General features: G+C 42.3%; 1 protein-coding gene across 5 annotated transcripts in view; it reads left to right on the forward strand.

Annotated features, from left to right (window-relative positions):
• The window catches only part of Dyrk1a (dual specificity tyrosine phosphorylation regulated kinase 1A), a 122241-nt gene that overhangs the window by 96342 nt on the left and 6886 nt on the right, over window positions 1-19013 (forward strand). For all 5 annotated transcript variants that reach the window (XM_029470578.1, XM_029470580.1, XM_021185336.2 and 2 more), the window contains 6 exons: window positions 2414-2561; window positions 6396-6682; window positions 8468-8614; window positions 11096-11236; window positions 15966-16272; window positions 17294-17418. In XM_029470578.1, the coding sequence (XP_029326438.1) occupies window positions 2414-2561; window positions 6396-6682; window positions 8468-8614; window positions 11096-11236; window positions 15966-16272; window positions 17294-17418 (1155 nt within the window). The remainder of the gene's footprint in view (window positions 1-2413; window positions 2562-6395; window positions 6683-8467; window positions 8615-11095; window positions 11237-15965; window positions 16273-17293; window positions 17419-19013) is intronic.

Genomic DNA, 19013 nt, shown 5'->3' on the forward strand with positions numbered 1-19013 from the left:
AGCGTTTTCCTGTCTTCATCTAAACACCTAGACTCCATGCTCTCCCACAAGTGCTCATTCCCTCCTTTGTCTCCATTGGGAAGCGGTCTGCACAGGCCTTGTTCCCTCTTCAGCTTTCTTAGTGTTAGATGGCAGCAAGCTGCCACTTCTTGCACTTGTGTAAAGCTTTCTGGCTAGCCAGTGCCACCCTGGCCCAGTTGCTAAGCTGTTGATGTTAGAGGCCTGGATTATTGCTACCGCCATTGTTTAGGTAATTGCATGTGGTCTAAATACACTTCTTCCTGAGTACAGCAGAGTGGGGTTAGAGTGATGTCATGAAGCTCCCCTGTGCTGCTGTCGATCAAACACCAGCTGTACCACTGCTGTACAAACCCGGGATAGACTCACAGTCAGGCTCAGTTTGAGGCCCCTGCAGTACTCGAGACCATGTCAGAAGACAGACGCACACCTGTGAGTCTGGATGTGATGACGTGCTAGCCTTGAGAGAAAGCAAGATATATTCTTGAGCGAGTGAGGTGATATTCACGTGTCACACACAATTGTGCTAAGGGTAAAAGTACATTGTTGGTTCTAGCAGTCATAGACTGGAACTTAGGAGAGGGCTGGAAACACAGAGGCAGCTCTGCCCTCACCATTGAGACCTCCAGCACTGTGCATGCAGCAAGACCAGATTCTTAGGGCACGTGTGTATCTGCTCCTTTCTACACCATGAAGAAGTCTGTCACCTTTTTCTTCTGAGTCAAGGTTTTCATAATATTTTAGTAATCCCTCTTTATCAATTTTTCTTGACTGTCAGAAGTCTTCACTTTTCTATAAAGCCCTTAGGAAAACACTGTTGAGGCCTGCCTCTTAACGAGGGTTGGGAACCCCTGCAAATGCAAGGAGTGCAGCCCCCACTCTGGGAAGTGCTCCAGCATCTGCACATTTACTCCTACTAGGACCTCCTCCTCTGCTCCCTCTGCCATGGGAGCTCTGGCTGTGCTGCTCCCTCTGACCCCGCAGTGCCAGGGCCTGTTCTTTCCTCTCTAGCTTAGCCTGCTTGTCTCTCTCTCGCTCAGAGCAGAGGAGCACAGTATGGAAGCGTGTACACATTTGTTCTGTTTACCTGACACGCAGAGATATGTACTGGTGTATGTTCATAGCTAGGACCTGGCACTCACCATATGGATGCTACCAAATTTATCTAAATTTTCGGTTGGGGTCTGTCAAATAAAGGACTTTTCTTACTTCTTTTAGCCATTGTTTATTAGTCCTAACTACACATTGAACATTTCCAGAACTACATTTGTTCCATAGACCTTTGGCTACTCACCTGCCGCTGTTACTAAACTCGGCATAGTTGTTGCCAAAATAAAAGAGAATATCAGCGCTGCTTGGTCACGTGTTTAAAGACGTAGCTTCTGACATAAAAAAGGAAGCAGGTACAATGTTCAGAATTGAGTCAGTTTCCACTCCAGCTGTGTAGAACATCATTTCCAGTATATTTGACCTTGAGTGATTGCGATTGTGGAGCAGACTCCTCTTTGCTGATACAGTGGTTGTCAGTCTTCACTTTGGGGCCTTTTTAGGTTCTTTTACCTCCAGACTTTTTGAAATGTGGCCTATTCAGCCTACTGTGCTGCAGATGGGTAATGTGTTCGTCAGGTCTAACCTTTGTGTTTGAGTAGAAGAGTTTTAAAACATCTTCTAATTACAACATTCCCTCAGAGTTCTTTACTGGTAACTTTTTCATAAACTAATTCTCTTACGTCGTTGTTTTCATGAATGAGAATCTAAAATTAGAAAATTATCTGCTTTCTAAGAAACATTAGAACTTTTTTTTTTTATTCTTAGGACTAAATAAAAAATTTTTTACATTAAAAGAATAGTTGAGCTGGAAGTGGCAGTAGATAGCAGTAAACCCAGAACTGGAGAGACAAGGGCAGGAAGATATGTGACTTTGACTCCAGCCTGGTCTTCATACTGAGTTCTAGGCCATCCAGGGTCAAACAGAGAGACACTATCTCAATAATAACAATAAAAAAAAAACCCACTAGCCGAGTAAGTTGTATTACTTAAAAAAGATACACATAGATGCACACACATATACATGCATACACACACACACACGTTGATTTTAGTAAGAAAAAGTGAAGGTTCAACTCAGCCTTCATCAGGCAGCAGTCATTTTGTTTTCGAGGGAAGAAAACAGTTTCCATTTTGTTAAGTTCTGTGGATAGTTAGAAATACTGCAGGGAGGATACAAGAGGACATTCAATTAAACAAAATGGATTTAGTTGCCTTGTGGTAAAGTAGATGATCTGTTGAGGAGAAGCAGCAGCTGCAGAAACATCAGAATGCAGTTAGGTGACGGAGGAGGGATATAAACGGTGATGCTGTAGTGAAACTGATGATCACTTGTTTTGTTTTGTAGGTTGTGAAAGCTTATGACAGAGTGGAGCAAGAATGGGTTGCCATTAAAATCATCAAGAACAAGAAAGCGTTTCTGAATCAAGCCCAGATAGAAGTGCGGCTGCTTGAGCTCATGAACAAACACGACACTGAAATGAAGTACTACATAGGTAAGGGCTCATCACGATGCCTTGAATTCCAGTGGGCCTGACCTATTGGAGAACATAAGCTGTTTCAGTTTGTGGGTGCTTTGCAGGGTGTCTGGGGGACTGTTTGGTGGTTTCCCACGTCACACCTCACAGGTGCCCATTGTGTGCTCTCATGTGTCTTTGTCCAGGGAACCACTGTCAGGCGACTTGCTAGTGCACTGTGAATGCCTAAGACTTTTTAAAATCTGTCTGAACTTCCCAGACTTTGTGAGTGAGGTATTGGCCTCATTATAGCCACGCCACATTGAGAGCACACCACAGCACACTTACCCTATCTCCCCTGCTGCTTTACCTCTGGTCTTCCCACAGGAAGGTGACCTGAGCCTTAGATTAGAGAAAAATTCCTTTCAGTAGTAAACATAAATGGTCTTGGGGCTCTGTAGCTGGGATCTGCATCAGCTCCTGCAGAGTCCTATCTCAGTATTTATTCCATTGTCATGCCATCTTCCCACAGGAAACAAAACAGCCAGAGAATTAAGACTATTGGGAACTTAAGAGAGCCAGTTGGTTTACAGACAAAACACCTTCTAATATATGTTTCCTACTTTATTTCTGTGTACATACATACATACATACATACATTTATGTATGTGTACAAGTATTGTGAGGAGCAACTGTAGTGGCTGTGGGGACAGGTGTGAAAGGACAGGGTGGAGACAGAGTTCTGCTCCCACAGTACAGATGCACCACAGCAGTCCTGATGACAAGGAAAGATTCTGTCTTATTTATAGAGATGGCATTGTTGGGAAGTGTGTAGACTGCCTGTTAGGCCGACTTTAGGACTATTTCATCATGTAAATCATTTCAGTGCCTCTCTTTTATAATAGTGGTGCCTAAACTAATGACTTTCATTGTCCCTGAAGTTTAGACTCGGTGTCCCAAACACTTCCAAATAATGTAAATGGGGGAAAAACCTGCACTACACACAAATACATTGTTTCCACAGCAAATGTGAAGGGCCCAATTTACCACAAGTTTTGTGGCAACTTTAATGTTTAGCTGCTGTAATAAATTACTGAGCATCACTAATATTGAGTGCAGAGTATGTGCGCAAAGAGGAGCAGCAACATTGACGTTGATAAGTAATGCTCCAATGGGAAATGCAGTGTCATAGGTAAAACTGGGTTCAAGCAGTGGGCATCATTAAAGAAGCCATGAGTCTGTTTCACGGCTCCCAGAGCTGCCTGACTGACTGTAGCCTCAGACAATTCACACTGTACCCATGGTGACAATTCACACTGTACCCTTGGTGACAATTCACACTACCTTGGTGAGATTCATATTCCTGTCCAGGGAAGGGAGCTTGGGCCATTTTTCTTTGCCTCCTTGGTGTCTTCTCTGACAACTATGGGGACCATCCTGATGACACTGGGTGTGTCTGATTCAGTGCAGAGCTAGCGGTTCTGTTGAAGGGGCATCAAAGGATGCTTGAGTTTGTAGTGGTCTCTGGGCATGCCTCCTCGTCTTTCCATGCCTGTGCCTTCTATTTTGACTGTCCATATTCTTGTTTAAAGAATATGGGAGCCGGGCAGTGGTGGCGCATGCCTTTAATCTCAGCACTTGGGAGGCAGAGGCAGGCGGATTTTTGAGTTCGAGGCCAGCCTGGTCTATAGAGTGAGTTCCAGGACAGCCAGGACTACACAGAGAAACCCTGTCTGGGAAAACAACAACAACAACAACAAAAAAAATCAACAACAGCAACAACAAAAAGAATTATAGGAAGTTCGTAGTGACTCAGAACAAAACTGAGGGGTCTGTATTGGATGAAAACAGCAACAGAAGAACGTTAGACACAGCCGTGTTGCTTGACATGTACCCTAAATTTCAGGTTTCTAATTAATGGTACAATTTAATTTTAAGGCAGTTGGTGGATAAAATTTATTCTGGTGACCTTGAGATTTGACTTTTAAAAAACACCTGCCATGTAGTGTAACTTATTTTAAGTGGCACAAAAGGTTGTACAAACTGTACATACAACTTTTTAAACTGCCATTTATTTGTATTTGAATGGACGTGTGCCTTCCTCAAGGTTCAGGCCTGGGGAAGGGCTCATTGTTTGTGTGTGTGTTTGTGATTTTGTTTATGGTTACTGTGCCATGGAGTGTCAGAGCTCAATTCCTTCTCAGGAGTTGAAATCTCTCCTGTCCTTCCTTTACACTCACTTCTTTAGAGGATAATTTCTTTTCTAGAATATTTAGTGACAGTGGTCTGGTTAAAAGCAGTTTCATTTCATTTATTGGGAAAGATTCTTCCACCTCTCCATTTTTTTCAGTATCCATTGAAAAAGATGAGTATCTGTGTTTGAGTTTTCTTCAGTAACGTTTTTCCTGCGAGTACATTGCAGATTCTCAGTAAATGAGTGGTTAGCATGAAGGGTGCAGAGCTGTCAGAGCTGTCAGCACTGGAAGGGGGTCCTCAGTTGCTCAGCTTCTTGAGTGACTTTGAGAATCGCATTGGTGTTTTGATTTCAGTCAGCTTTTGCATTTCTTTTGTGGTTGCTGCTTATCAGGAGATTAAAACCCCTACAGGGCCTGTGTCTGTGGAGGCTGAAGGAGCTGTGTTTAGTTTTAAACCTAGGAACTGTGAGGTGATTAAGAACAGATAAGTACATTCCCTTAGGCAGCTTTTAAAGATGGAGTTTTTACTACTTTACAGTGTCAAGAAGTAGTGTGGACTCCATGTGAGCCACCTAGAGTGCTTCCTGTGGGACTTATCCCAACTCTAGATCACTTATAGCATGAATGATATCCAAACAGCTACAGAATGTGGGCTGCTCTAGGCAGTCTGTTACTGTGCCAAGACTCAGTGTGTGTGTGATCCTCACACAGTGGCTGTTTGAATACTGTCCTCTTTTTCTGTAGAGAGAGTTCTTTTTGAGATACCATGAGACCATAGTGAGGAGCCCTCTTACCATTGTTAGCTTGACATCAAGCTGACTTACAGGCACTTGCTGGTGTGTGTGAGAATGCGTGCGTGCGTGCGTGCGTGCGTCTCTGGGTGACGTTATTTGACCCTGATGTACTTGAGCACAGTCTGGTTTATTACTGACCTCAGAGAGGGCAGAAGCCATTGCCGCTTACCTGTCCTTCACAGGTTTTTCTAAAATTTTTAGTCTTATAGACGATTTTTCCTTTTTCAATTTACTGAATATAATAAATACATAGGTTATGGATTCCCAAGAACACAGTCTTCACCAAGTCTTCATGATTTCCAGATACTTGCTATGTTTTCCTAAAGCACAAAAGTATGCTGCTGTCTGTAAGCAGTAGCCCTTGTACACACAGCTTACACATTCATCAAAGCCAGTGGACAGGGCGGTTAGATGCAGTGCTGTCATGGTCAGTCTCAGCACATGAGGTTTATAAGGTGGTACTTTGTTACCTTATGGGCTGTTTGTTTGTTTGTTTGTTTGTTGTTTTCTGAGACAGGTTTCTCTGTGTAGCCCTGGCTGTCCTGGAACTCTCTTTGTAGACCAGGCTGGCTTCAGACTCAGAGACCCATCTTCCTCTATCCCGGAAGTGCTGAGATTAAGGGTGTGTGCCACCATTCGGGGCTACCTTATGCATTTTTTATTTTTTATTTCTTATTTTTTTTGGATAGACACTGCACTTGTTTAACTTGGAAGAGTGGTTTAGATCCTCTTAGTCAACTGTTAGGGGCTGACCTCCAGACTAACCCGGTTTCCACCCTGCACCAAGTGGTGCGGTGCTGGGGATGGAGAACACACCCAAGTATACACTAATGCTTGTCTTACCAGTGTGTGTAACTTAGGTGAAATTTTCTTTTCTCTTTCAGTGCATTTGAAACGCCACTTTATGTTTCGAAACCATCTCTGTTTAGTGTTTGAAATGCTGTCCTATAATCTCTATGATTTGTTGAGAAACACCAACTTCCGAGGGGTCTCTTTGAACCTAACACGAAAGTTTGCGCAACAGATGTGCACAGCATTGCTTTTTCTTGCGACTCCAGAACTTAGTATCATTCACTGTGACTTAAAGCCTGAGAACATCCTTCTGTGTAACCCCAAGCGGAGTGCAATCAAGATTGTTGATTTTGGCAGCTCTTGTCAGTTGGGGCAGAGGGTAAGTATTCCTTTAGGACTTGTGACTTAACATAGGATTAGGTAGAACAGCGTAGCTATTTAGAATGGCGTGAATGATGTGTTTACGGTTGGAGGCTGTTGGTGGATGTTGTTCATCTTGAACAGGTAGCTTATGCTTCACATCCTGCTGATGTCTGTTTAAAATCCAGATAGCAATACTTGAATTGGAAGAGTTTTTTAAGTGGATATTTAAAATTATGTTTAATGCTAGAAAATTTTAAAGAAAGAGATAAAAGAGTGAAATATTAGGTGATTTATAGCTCTCAAATGGAGCTTTTAATATAAAATTTGAGTAATTCTAACTTAAACTAGGATCTTGACTAGAAATTCCTTCTCTTAAGTCACCAAGATAAATGTTCCTTAAACACCAAGAAGTACACACAAATGGTTTTGGTTATCATGGTGTGGTACATGCTATGGTACAGCATAGGTGGTATACCTGTTTGTTTTGATAAATAAGTTTAAGTCTTCTTACCTTACCCCACTAAGTTAGAATTGCTATAGATTGAACACATCAGAACTGGTTTTCTTTACACTGTTAAAAACTATTGTGATTTAATTTATCTGGCTCAGGAAAGCAGACTCTCTCTGCTATAGTTTGTAGCATTAGGACATCTATACCAACGGTGTGTTGTACATGCAGACAGAAGCCCCAGGTCTTCTGGAATGAGGTCAAGGATGCTTCTGTTAGTACTTGATTCATTTTTAATGCCTTTTCTATTTACATAAAGGTATTAGAATTATTTTAATCTAACATTGTAGTGTTACTATTTTTTTATTGGCATCCACAGTTCTTGCTTTCCAAGCTTGTAAAGCTTCTATTTTGTTCTGCTTGTATCTAGGTTTTAAGTAGAGCAAAGTGTGTAGTCAGTTTAGTTAGCAGACTTAGCTTTTGTCATTCTGCAAATTATCTTATAATAGCAAAGTTATATAATTGTGGAGGTAATTTTTAAATTGAATTTGAAGGCAAAATGTACAGTTTCAGATGCTGCTGAAAAGCCTAGAGTTGCCTGAGCAAGCACACTGTATGGAGACACATGCCCACTGTGACAACGCTGGCAGTAGATTTTTCAGTTAGCAATTTTTCCCATCAATTTAAACTAAATCATATGTTCAGTCCTAACATCAAACACTATTATCTCTGTCTAGACAAACTGAGATAACTTATCCCTTTCAGCCATTAAGTTTTTAACTGCTGACGTGTATTGGTGTTGCATGTGAATTATTTTTGAGATCCATGGATGTATTGTACTGGGTCAGAGTCAGAAGGTGGCAGGAAGAGAAGTGTATGCATGGGAGAGGGCCCTCAGGGATTTGGTTTAAAAACCTGCTTGACCAAAAAGTAGTCAGGTAGGTGACTTCCTTCACCTAGAAACTCTCAGAAACATAGTGTGGTTTGAACACTCTATGTCCAAAATGTTTCCAATTAGGGTATTTGTAGTCTCGTAGTCTCGATCTTTGCTGGGAATCAAACCCAAGTCCTCACCCACGCTGCTCCCTACCGCTGAGGTGAGGTAGGCCCCAGAGCATGCAGGGTAATGGCTTGGCTCATTGTTTCTCCTGATTACTGACTGGACAACATGATAGCGTCTGAATTTTCAACCAACTTCTTGTTTGCTTATTCCTTTGAAATGTTTAGTTGTTTCACATGTTTATAGTTTGATGTTTAGCTTTTCTGTTGCTATAAGTAGTTTTCTTAACTCAATATTGAATATAACTATAAATAAGGCATATCGAATTAATACTACTTTGAAATATGTTTCAGATATACCAGTATATTCAGAGTCGCTTTTATCGGTCTCCAGAGGTGCTACTGGGAATGCCTTATGACCTTGCTATCGACATGTGGTCCCTTGGATGTATCTTGGTTGAAATGCACACTGGAGAGCCTCTGTTCAGTGGTGCCAATGAGGTAGGTAAAGGGTACTCTGTAGTGACAGTGTCTTTTCAAAGTTGTCCTCATAGGAAGACATCTTATTAAGAGCTTGATCATTTGTCTAAGGTCAGTTGATCTTATTTTACATTCTTTTAATTTTTCTTCTTTGTCAGTTACGTAATGGTAGGCTTCTGAACTAGTAATTAAGATACTTAATATGTTACTGAAGGGAAACAGAAAACTAACCAGAAAGTGGCATTTCATAGACATTTTCAGGTTTACGTAACATAATAGAAAGCTTAACTATGTGGTGAGGAAATGAGGCCACCCTAGCACTAGTCAGTGCTGTGAACCCTGATTAAAACCCAGATGCTGGGATTTAGTCCTTCAAAAGCAGTACACAGTGCAGTCGTAGATGCTGCCTGAGTTGTTTGAGATCTACTAGGATTCTGGGCGTTAGAGAGACTGCACATCTGCAGGCTACTTTGTGTTCCTGAGAGATTCCGAAGCTGAGAACAGAGGCTGGAGGGTTTTTGGAAGAGTAAAGGGAACTGTCGCTCTTGCTGTCAGCTGAGCTTGTTTGCTTTTTGTGGAAAAGTTGATCATTGAGGATCTTAATCTAAATTTTGAGTTATATGAGAGAAAACAAAGACTAAATGACTTAACTCTGGATGTTCTTATTTTTGTTAAGTTGAGATTTTTGTAAGTTGTCATGTTACCTGGGCTGGCCCTCAATTCTGGGGCTCTAGTGGTCTTCAAACTTAATCTTTCAAATGACTGATCAGATGCACACCATCTCCCGTCACCACCCTCTTCTCTGCATTTAGTTTTAACTTCAGCTCACGAGCAAGGTGGAAGCAGCTTCATATTTGTTTTTATTTGAACTTAAGTAATTGTATCTTATAACTGGTAACTTCCTTAGTATTAAACAGAGAATCGTCTGAGATCATCTGAGAATCCAGTGGCTTCCCAATTTTCTCATTGTCAGAGCCAAAGTCCTCTTTTGTGTTTGGCATTCTCCTCTTCACTCTGTGCAGGGGTCTCTGCAGTGTCTCCTCTCCTCTGTTCCTTTGCTTCTGACTCATCATAGTCTTCTCTTGCTGCGGCTCCTTGAACACCAACCACAAACCCTGCTTTGCCCCTACACTGTTCTTCCTGTCTTGAAGTGCTGGCTCCCAGATGGCACTGCACACTGCTCTCAGTCAGCTTTCCATGGAGCCTTTGTGCCACCAGTGCAACCTTCCCCTAGCCCCTTCTCATCTCCCATGCATGGAGACTCAGTTTTTGTGGTCTCTCTGCCCCCTTCAGGTTCTTCGTCTTTGAGTTCAACGAAAAATAATTGTTTAAAGAATTGCATATGTATAGGTAGAGAAGTGATTGGTCAAAAACTACTCCAGGCAAATCTTTTCATGTTTAGAATTTATCTGTGAGACAATAGAGTGCAAATACCTAAATTTAAGTTTTATTAAACTTGAGATTAGTTACGTCTTAATGTTGAAATACAGTCTTTAGGTTAATTGAATCGCAGTGTAACTGTTACTGGTGTAAACCGAGTCCATCATAGTAGGAATTTTACCTGTCCTAAACATGTTCTGGTCCTCTCCCTGTGTAAGGATTTTCTAAATAGTATAATGTAATGACTTTTTCTAGCATTTGTAATTATAAGAAACCTAGCAAAGATCTCAAGTATGAAAGAATGCACACAAATTATTTACAGATAGCATGTTTGTATAAGAGATTTGAACACCTGTGGATTTGTGCATCCATAGGGTTGGGGCTAATCCTGCTCAGACCAGTTCCTTGAGGAGGCTTGACTATGTTTGTAGTTAGCCTTTTCCAAAACAGGCTCTTCCTCTGTTTACCCTGCTGTATTATGTCAGTAAGCATGGTTTCTAGCCTTATGGTAGTTGCACTGTAGCATGAATGCATAGTTTTCACTTAAACTGTAATTTAATTAATGTCTGTAAGTTAGTAAGACATTTTTATTGGTTCTTTAAAACTTCAAAACCTGACCCTTAAAATTTCCTTCCTTTCTATCTCAGTGTTTTCCACTGTATTTGAGGTCCCAAGGTACACTGTGGATCTGTATTCTTATTTGCTGATTCTCTACCTTCCCTTCTGTTGAGTGTGCAGAATGTGAGGGCAAAAATGTATTATATCTGTTGGTTTTAGTGTATCCTCAAGAGTCCACAGTGTATCCATCCTCAGCTTCCACAGTGTATCCATCCTCAGCTCCCACAGTGTATCCATCCTCAATGTACACAGTGTATCCATCCTCAGTGTACACAGTGATCCATCCTCAGCTTCCACAGTGTATCCATCCTCAATGTACACAGTGTATCCATCCTCAGTGTACACAGTGTATCCATCCTCAGCTTCCACGGTGTATCCATCCTCAGTGTACACAACACAGCCTTACACAGATATGTGCACTCTTATCTAGGAGAGAGTTGACAAGCAGAAGTGGATGAGTGTACAGTTGAAATTACAGGGTTTGTTTGTTTGTTTTTAATACAGGTCGATCAGATGAATAAAATAGTGGAAGTCTTGGGCATCCCACCTGCTCATATTCTTGACCAAGCACCGAAAGCAAGAAAGTTCTTTGAGAAGTTGCCCGATGGCACTTGGAGCTTAAAGAAGACCAAAGATGGAAAACGGGTAAAATGGGGGTGCACTTACTCTTGGTGGAGACTTCCTTTCCCCTTTTCTCCCTCCCCCACCACCCTTTTTTCTCTTTTATTGTTTCCTCATCAGAGCTGTGTTTTCATAGCTCCTTGAATTTTCTTGCCAACTGTATTATAGTTATCAATTTTAAGAAAGTATTTTGTTCAAAAGTTGATTGTAGTTGAGCTGACTGTGCACTGGGCCAGTGTTTGCTTAATTAATGGTCAGAGTTGTTTGGCTTTCAGTAAAAGCAGACGGACTACTACCTGCCTGTGTTTGGAGACAGCTGATGAAGCCTGTATACTTCAGTACTGAATCAGTCAGTCTCAAAGCTTGTGCATACGAGTGAAGCCATAGATGTAGACTGAAGTTATAATTGTAGTCAGTTATTAAATTTTTTAAGTAGAAAGATGATTTTTAAATTTAAGCAGTTCATGATCCTTTTTTTAGGATATCAGTCAATGATGGAGTCTTCTGACAGATTTCCGATTCCTTGCTCAGTGACAAAGTTAACAGGGGGTTTTCATCTTCTAATTTATTAGAGTAAACGATACAAAATTTGCATCTTGATTTTATGTTTCTGCAATTTGCCAGACATCGTCTGGTTTCGTTTGGGCTTTATTAAATAGAAGAACGCACGGGTGACATAATTGGAGGTGGTGTGCATTTGTTATAACTACCTTATAGTTGTAGTCTGCATTTTCAACATTGAAGAGAAGTTTTTTTCTTTTAGTTATTTTATCCTGTATTTTTGGGATGCTGCCACCAGGTGCCATTTCAGGGAACTGGGGTGCTGTTTCTTTGCTTTAATTCACATTTACTTAGTTGTAGAGTCTTTCAATGTCTAAAGGCTCTTGTTTTGCTTTTTTTTTTTTAAAGATTTATTTTTTATTCATGTGTGTATTTGTATGTATATATGTGCATACCCGAAAGAGACCACAAAGGAGTGTCAGGTCCCTTGAGGACTGGAATAATGTGTTAACTACCCAGTGTACATGCTGGAAACCAAACTCTGGTTCTCTTGAAGAGCAGCAAGTACTTTTACCCATCAAGACATTGTTTCAGCTGTACTTTCTTTGCTTTGATATTTTTGTTTGTTTTGTTTTCTAACAGTTTTTTTGTAGCCCAGGCTAGTTTTAACTTGCTGTATAAGTGAGGTGCTCGGCAAGAACCTCCAAGTGAACTTATAACCCAGCTGCTCAGAGAATGACTCTGCGTAGTTAGTATCTCCTTTATACCTGCTTTGTAATGTCTCGCAGTCTACCATACTCCATACTATAACTGTAGGCCACACAATTTCCAGTTCCTAATTATACCCGTGACTACAGTCCTATGTACAAGCTGTGACACCTCCCGAGTCAATATTGAAGTGAGGCATACTGGCTTCTCCAGCTGTCTCCAAGTTTAGGCTGATAGCAGTCTGCTGAGGGGATGAAAGGTACCTGCTTACTGACACTCGGAGTCGCTCTCTTACATGCATATAGTTTATCAGTCACAGCCCATTTTCCTGTTGAACCAAAGCTCAGTGGAAAATTCTCAGGTTTCTTCAATGGTGTTCTAGGTAGAGCCAGCCAATCTGAGCTAGCATTGAGGGATGAGCGCTGCTTTCTGTCTTCTGGAGAATAGTCAGTTTCCACTTTGTCTTAAGTGTAAGTTCTCTCTCCTCTTAAATGAACATTCATCCACCCAGGTTTCCACATCTCTGTCTTTCCAGAGTAAATCAAATCAAGCTATAATTATTACTGTTTATTGATTATTGGGGGCATTTCAGAAATTAGTAAGTCTTTTTTCTTTTTTAATTAAATCTTAACATATACTTACTACCCATTAATTAACTATAAGTACAGTGAGATTTCTCATAGTTGAGCTTAGTGACTGACTTATTTCTCTTTTAACAAAACTAAAATTTGCAGCAAAAATAAATCCTCAATCAGTTGATCACGCTGTATGGGCAGAGATACCCAAAAAAAAAAAAAAAAAAATGCAGACACTGTCATTGACTGTGTAGTTTATTTTCTTAGAAGTTTTAATTTTTTATATTTCAGAAGCCTATATGCAAAGCTTTTAAAAATATTTATTTATTTATTCATTCATTCATTCATTTAGTGTGAGTATGCTATCACTAGTCAGACACACCAGAAGAGAGGGCTTTGCATACTATTACAGATGGTTGTAAGCCACCATGTGGTTGCTGGGAATTGAACTCAGGACCTCTGAGAAAATAATGAGTGCTCTTAACTCAGCTGTGCTATAATGTTTAGTGGTGTTTGACAACATGCATTTTTATGTCAGGTTACCCTTAGATACTGTCATATCACTTGTATGTTGTAACTCCCTTCTATCTCTTAAGTGCTTGTATGTAAACATCACTTCTGCATGTGTTAGAATCCTCAGAACACGTCGACTGCTTGCCTCAAGGAAAGGAAAGCGCTGTAGGCACACTGAGTGCAGGGCCCTTGCCATCCGGCATCTATGCTCACTATAGATGAGCCCAGCTCCTTCTTTCTCAGTGTGTAACGTGTGCTTATGATTGGAGCATCTCCTGCCTGAGGAGTCCGCTAGTCGCTGTCTGTTTTAAACTCTCTCCTGTCAGTGTTTGTTCTTAGCAGTTCTTACCTGTGGTGTGGTTTTCCTTCCCTTTCAGGGTGCTTAAACAGTTTATCTTCATACTTGGTTATTATGCACCTACGCTTTTTGTTTAATTTTTCTTTTGTGTTCTCGGAGGTGATTGAAATTCTTGGATTTGTGAACTGATGTATTTGTAGATCCTCAGCTGTTAGCAATACTCACTCTGTCCAGTCTTCTTGTTCTCAGTTGCGTGCATGGTTTTGCCACGCTCAGTATTGCCCCAGGTCCTCAGCGCTTCAGTGGGGAGTGCAGTAGCACCTGCCTTGCCTTTATGTCTTGAATTTGTATACTTTTTTTTTGCTCTGTGTTTTTGGTCACTGCTTTGTTTGTTAATCTGGCTTCCCAGCATTCTAGATCTGTTCTGCTGTTAGAAGTATTCAGCAGACGAGAGAAGTACATGTCAGTTACGTGCTTCAGCTTTTTGACAACAAAACCATAGACCAGTCCTTAAAAATCCACCTAAATGGGATGATGTGCATTTGTCTTCCCAGTGCTGGGTAGGTGAGATGGGAGACAGCCTGGGGATTACTGACACCCTCTGACCTACTCTTTGAGTTCCAGGCCAGTGAGAGATGCTGTCTAAAGAAAGGAAGAAGATGTCACTAGAGCTTGTTCACAATACACAAATGGAAAGCAGGTTCTCCACTTAGTATTTTAGTTTAAGAATTTGTATTTGTCCTTATTTTTTACAGTTTTCCTTTTTCTGAAATTCACATGTGTTGCCTACCTTTTCTTATTAAACTATATAACTTACACATTTATTTATTAGTTTAAAAATACTTGCCTGCCAGTTCCACTGCCTGGGCCATTTATTAGTATGGATTGATAACTCATTTTCCCCTGCTAAATTACAGACACTGTTCTTTTTTCTGTAATTATTTTTAAAAGCAGTCGATCTTTCTGTACTTGAGAATGGGTGAGCTGTGTCATTTTCCATGAGAAGCAAATGAGAAGCTTCTCGTACTGTCAGGCCAGGACGGTCTGATTCTGGGCATTTAGTGTTTGCCTCAGGATTTTTACCATATGAGGAGACCCCCTTCAAGCATTGTTTGTTCATGACCGAAGGAGGCTCTAGAGCTCTACACATTGCCACCCACAGCACCCGGACATTTTCCTCTAGCTCTTTTGCTGCCTTTGTGTGGCTGTTACTGTGTGGTCAGGACTAGTCTGAATTATCCTTGCTTGGGTCTAGCATTGTGACCCCTCTTCCCCTTACAGGGCCCTTCTGCTAGTAGCTGTTTGGGGCTGGGGATGTGGTCAGTGGAAGACCACTTGCTGAATATGCACAGCTGTGATTTGTCCTGCTTCCGGACTTTAAACAGCTGTCACCAAAACTCCAGTAGTGCTGTGGATACTTGTAGAAAGACAACATTGTTCCTGGTTACTGATGAGTATCTATCAATCCCATCCTGTGGTTAAGCAGCTGACGAACCGTTTTGTAAATGGACCAATCCCTTTACTTTGAGTGGCATACATAGCTTTAATGAGCCAGTGTTAGGGAGGCAGTGCAGCATATTCTCCAGTGCAAGGCTGGCATTGTGGTGCACACCTTTAATCCCAGTTGTAGCACTCTGGAGGCAGAGGCGGGCAGAGCTTTATGAGCTTGAAGCCAGCCTGTTCTATGTGTAGTGAGTTGCAAGTCAGCCCAGACTACGCAGTAAGACCCTACCTATCTCAAAACAGACGTTACATACAGAGAGGCAGGTCAGAATCCATTCTGCTCTGCTCTGTAGAAGCTGGCATAGTAATTGTTTTATACTTGTGGATTTTCTGTGTCACACTCTGTTTACTTGCTTGCTTGTTTCACAACCTTGAAAATAAGGAAAGTGTTCCTGGGTGAAACGGGACCGACCCAGCTTCAGGCTGGGCCAGTGTTTGCTGCTGCTGAGCTCTGCTGGTCTTCAGAGGCCTTTCCTCTCTCTCAAAACTGTATTGGACTTCTTAAACACATGTTTAAGTGTTATGTGCAGACTGAGGTGGGGTACGGGTGGGGTCTAGCTATTCTAATAATTGTCTTTCTTCACAAAGCCTTGTACATTTGAAGTACCTCTCCTACCAAACTTTGAGACAATTTCTGTTCTCTCTTCTCTAACAGGAGTACAAACCACCAGGAACCCGTAAACTTCATAATATTCTTGGAGTAGAAACCGGAGGACCTGGTGGGCGGCGTGCTGGGGAATCGGGTCATACTGTAGCTGACTACTTGAAGTTCAAAGACCTCATTTTAAGGATGCTTGATTATGACCCCAAAACTCGGATTCAACCTTATTATGCCCTGCAGCACAGTTTTTTCAAGAAGACAGCTGATGAAGGTACCAACACAAGTAACAGTGTGTCTACCAGCCCTGCGATGGAGCAGTCTCAGTCTTCAGGCACCACCTCCAGCACCTCCTCCAGCTCAGGTCCGCCACGGCGCAGCTCGGCTCGCTCACTCGTGCATGCTTCTCTTTGCTTACTGGGGTGGGAGACTTTTTCCCCTTCCTTTTTTTGTTTTTTGAGGCAGGTTTTCTCTGTGTAGCCCTGGCTATCCTGGACCCCCCCCTCCCCCTTGGTATGCTAGTCTGGCCTCAAACTCAGAGTTCTCCTCCTGCCTCTGCCTTCAGAGTGTTGGGATTTAAGACCGGTGTTCCCACTGCCCAGCTCCAATGTGGAATTCTTTCAGAGTATTTATTATAAACTAATTTTTTGAATTTTGTAAATGGGTAGCAAGGGATTCTTTTACTTCAATCTGTTCTTAGTGTGTGTGGCTCTGAATTCAGTACCCTCAAACATACCTCCCCATCTGTATGGTTAGTAGAAAATTTAATTGTCAAATGTGTTCGTTACAATTGTCTGCCTGACAGTTAGAAACAAAGCTACATATAGCCGAAAATTTAAATGGTTTTAAATGGAGTTATTCTTCCACGTCCTTAAGTTTTTACTTGACCGAGGAGAACCTGGCTGTATTAGCAGTTGATGTGGGAAGACATCTAAGACTCCAATTACTTTGTGCTATATTTCAAGTTAATACCATAGCTTGAAAGTTTTATGTGTCTGTATATGTGTTAAGTAGTGCATATACCTAAGCGTGCATATGTGTACGCCTAAGGTCACGTGTGGGTCTTGACACTGTGTGTCTTCCCTCACTGTCTTCCTTATTACTTGGAAATAAGAGTCCCGCTACCCCAGAGGCCTGCTCTTGTATCCAGGCTGCCTGGCTAGTGAGGTCTTGGGATTGGCACTCCCTCACCCAAGTCCTGGGGTTCAGTCAATCCAGGATTTTATACAGAGGCTGGAGATTCACACACAGTCCTAACTCTGCTCCTGCTCTTACTGAGTATTCTCTCTACCCATGCTTTGAGTGGGTACGGTGCAGTCTTAGAGTACTAACTCGAGCAAAATTAGCTTTAAACTCACAAGTTATTCCATGTCCTGATATTAAAGGTGGATCCTCGGGAACGAGTAACAGTGGGAGAGCCAGGTCGGATCCGACGCACCAGCATCGACACAGCGGTGGACACTTTGCTGCTGCTGTCCAGGCCATGGACTGTGAGACACACAGTCCCCAGGTGAGTGTTCCTGGTGCTCCTGACGTGGCCTTGCTAGCTTTAGCTGTGTTGGATGCCAGTCAGGACGACCATGTCTGTGTCCTCTTTTCTAAAGGGGTGTGGTGTCCTCACTGCTTAGGAAATAAAAACTCCACTCCTTGTTAGAAGTGAGAGCATGCGTTGGGTACACACACCACCGTCTTTCCAGCCATCTCCTCTGGGTTTATTTTTCATTTACCACAGCAGTTTCCTCCTCCCTGCCTCTCAGTGGGTGCCGAGACCTCTAGATGCACTAATTCTCTGTGAGCTGTGCAGTCTGGGCCCTGACGTTACTTCTTGTGGCCTCCAGCATTCCCATCCTGATTCTGAATCAGTTTGTGTTGGATTTTTAAACTTGTAATATTAAAGTGATTTTTAAAGTTAGTGTGGAACATGTGGTAGGATAGAAATGTGGAGATGCCATCTTAGCTATGTTTCATTGCTGTGGTAATACCCAGACAGAAGCAGTGTAAGGATGACAGGGTATACTCTGGCTCACAGTTCCAAAGGAATTGACACCTTATGTCAGAGGAGACAGGACGCAGGCGGGGGGGGGGGGGAGCAGAGTGGTAGGGTCAGGAGGCCTCTGCATTTAAGAAACAGGAAATGGGTGGGGCTGTGCTGAGCTATAGAGCTCAAGGCCTACTCTATAAGCCAGCCTCCTACAGTAGGGCCTTCACCCCTGCCACTGGCTGCCAGCTGGGGACCAAGTATTCAAGCACAGGAGGAAGGTGTTTACTGTTTAGACAAAACCATCAGACCTTAGTGAGAAATGTTCCTCTGCGTCGTGTGCTACAGTTTGACTCTGAGCGTGCCACCTGAGCTAGATTGGTGGTCATTCCTTCATTGTGACTGGGCCACTTGGTTTTGCTGGAGAAACTGTCACATTGTTCTGTCCTCACTGTTAGTCTTCAGCAAAGTCTCAGGCAGCCATCCTCAGAGAATCCTTCTCCTTCCTGTTGTCTGTGAATTGCTTCCAACTTGTCCACTCTTAGGCAGAGGCCTGAGACTCTTTCCTGTGTGCAATCTTCAGACTGCACTGTTATAGACGTGCTTTCTCACAGCTCGCCTCTCTCTGCTTTCACTGGGCTTCTTGTTGAAGGCCAGGCCCATGTCTCCTTTCTTCATGGGCTCTGGCTCCTTCTGTTGAACAGCACTGAGTCTTTGATCGTTCTAGCCTGTGGTAACTCTCCCTCACCACACTGTCATTCCTAGAGTTTCACACTTGTCTTCAGCAGCCCTGCAGCTCAGTGCTCCTAAGTTCCTGTTCCCAGTTGCAGGCCCTGTGTCAGCCACAGTCCTTACTGATAGTCCAGAACACTCTCCTGTTCTCCTTTGTCGTTGCTTGGTAGTATTTGGCAGGGTTGACTTAATCTACATACACTGAATTACCTCTGGTTTCTTTGGCAGCATGTGTCTGGTTCTCCATTTCTTTGTTCCCCTCCCTTAACTGTCTTTTTTTGGGGGCAGTGTTCCTGTCCACCATGCCTTGAGATGACCTCGCATGCTTCCTGCTTGGTCTCACCCCTTACTGCCAGTCATTACAGTCACCATTTTTTTTTTTTTTTTTTTTTTTT

The sequence above is a fragment of the Mus caroli genome, chromosome 16, assembly GCF_900094665.2.
Source record: "Mus caroli chromosome 16, CAROLI_EIJ_v1.1, whole genome shotgun sequence".
Classification (NCBI taxonomy): domain Eukaryota; kingdom Metazoa; phylum Chordata; class Mammalia; order Rodentia; family Muridae; genus Mus; species Mus caroli.